Source organism: Daktulosphaira vitifoliae, unplaced genomic scaffold (genome assembly GCF_025091365.1).
Source record: "Daktulosphaira vitifoliae isolate Bord-2020 unplaced genomic scaffold, ASM2509136v1 Scaffold_1418, whole genome shotgun sequence".
NCBI lineage: Eukaryota > Metazoa > Arthropoda > Insecta > Hemiptera > Phylloxeridae > Daktulosphaira > Daktulosphaira vitifoliae.
Genome location: NW_026100978.1, coordinates 1 through 2,080, shown reverse-complemented (window position 1 = coordinate 2,080; position 2,080 = coordinate 1). Strand labels below are relative to the sequence as shown.

The window sequence follows — 2,080 nt, the reverse complement described above, 5'->3', positions numbered from 1 at the left end:
TAGCTTTAATGTTTGAATACTCTTTAAAAATAATATTTTTTTTTTTATAAATAATAGTTAATTATATATTTTGTGACAGAATTTTACACAATTTTTATACACGTATCTTTAGAATCTTAATGGAGTTCTACCAATCTATTAGGTAAAACGATGATATCTAAAATATCTTGTATGTTAATTATGAAAACAAAAAAAAGTAATAATAAGACCAATTAATTTTAATTATTCGTACGATATAAGCAATATAATCATAGTTTATAAAATTCAAAATATTTTTATTCATTTAAAGTATTAAATTTTAACCAAATTCCATTATCTGGTGAAATTAAAGGTGAGGATTTACTAAATATCATAGGTATACTTGTTAGTTCGCATGGTTCAACATCATACCTAGTAAGTAAATCAGTTAATGCTAATTTAATCTCTAAATCAGCAAAGTGATTACCTAAAAATAAATTATGTTTAGTTAACATATAATACATTATTAGAAATAATGAATGGTATATGCATTATCTCAAGTATGAGGAGGATAATTAAATGATGAATTTTGAAGGTCATATTATTTGTAACAGTATTACCTATGCAAGTCCGAGGTCCTAAACCAAATGGCATATAAGTACCAACTTGTTGATTTGCTTTATTTTCTCGTGAAAATCTTTGTGGATTGAAATTCATAGGGTCTGAATAATATCTATAATCGTGATGTATATAATACGCTGGAATAAATATTCTTGTTCCTTTTTCTATAACTAAATTGTCATTTGGCACCGCATATGGTTTTGTTGTTATGCGATATAAAAATGATAATATTGGATATTTTCTTAAAGTTTCTAAACAAAATTAAAAATTAGAACTTATACAATTTTATTAAATGGGATCGCGAAAAAATTAAATAATTATATTTACCTAGAATTACCATGTCTAAGTACTGTAGGTCATTTATGTAATCACTATTAATTGTTCCGTGTTTTAGCTTAACTGATAACATTTCCTGGCGAACCTGACATTGAATATCTTTTTTTAATGCAAGTTCATACAAACAAAAACTTATGGTCCCCGATATTGGTTCTGATCCAGCAATAAACATAACAAAGGCATTTGCCACAATATCCATCTCTTGAAATCTAACTTAATAAAACGAACTATGTATTTAATAAATTTATTTTAAGTATAATATGTAATTAAAAAAATATAAAAATTATAAGTTATATAATAAATATTAGTATGAAATGGGATATATATTACTATTATATCACCAGCCCAAATACTAATTTGAATTAACTGGGTTGGAATCTAAGTAATGTGTTGTAATTAGAAAAATAATTATGGATGTTAGGTTTATCAACCGCTAAAGCGAATAATATTTTTACGCTACTATATGGACCCACAACAAAGTTTCACAAAATTCAAAAAATCGATTTTTGAAACATGGAGTATATGAAAAGGATTAATAAAATACTGAATAAAACCACGTTAGTTATTAAAATACCATAATTACCTGATGAACTGTTTTTATTAATTATTAAATCATTTTTAGCTCGAATCAAATATTTCACTACATCATTTCTTTTTATGTTGTTTTCTTCTCTATATTTTATAGTACTTTTAAGTGTAGATGTAAAGAAATCTACAGTTTCTTTCGAAAAATCACTAATTATAAGAAATGGTTTTAATCTTGGAGTTATAAGCATACACAAGTCTCTAAATATTGCTTTAAATAACTGTGAAAATGTACTTTTTCCATGTTTACGAAATGGAGAGTTGCTATCGTTAATTGCGTTCAATTTTAATCCATATGCACAAGTTCCAATCACGTCTATAGAATAGTTTTCAAAAATGTCCCTCACTTCTATTGTTTTTGACTCGTGCAATGTGGTTTCTATGTTTTTTAACAACTGCGCACTACACTCAACTATTGGATCGTACATCAATTTTAATTTAGATGGAGTAAACGCTGGACTTAATTTTTGTCGCATAATTTTCCACTGTTCCTCTTTCATATTAAACAAATGGTTCACAAGTGGCGTCTTCTCCGGATCACCAAATTGAATATGATCAGAAAAATAAGAAAAATCTTTTA

At 26.1% G+C, this 2,080-nt stretch overlaps 1 protein-coding gene across 1 annotated transcript; it reads right to left on the bottom strand.

Moving 5' to 3' along the window:
- Positions 1-197: 197 nt before the first annotated feature.
- LOC126909816 (probable cytochrome P450 6a14) lies at positions 198-2,075 on the bottom strand (the record flags this gene model as incomplete). Its single annotated transcript, XM_050692236.1, has 4 exons — positions 198-445; positions 579-830; positions 907-1,128; positions 1,499-2,075. Coding segments are annotated over 4 exons (1,221 nt in total), but the record flags the coding sequence as incomplete, so codon positions are not given.
- Between the last annotated feature and the right edge of the window lie 5 nt (positions 2,076-2,080).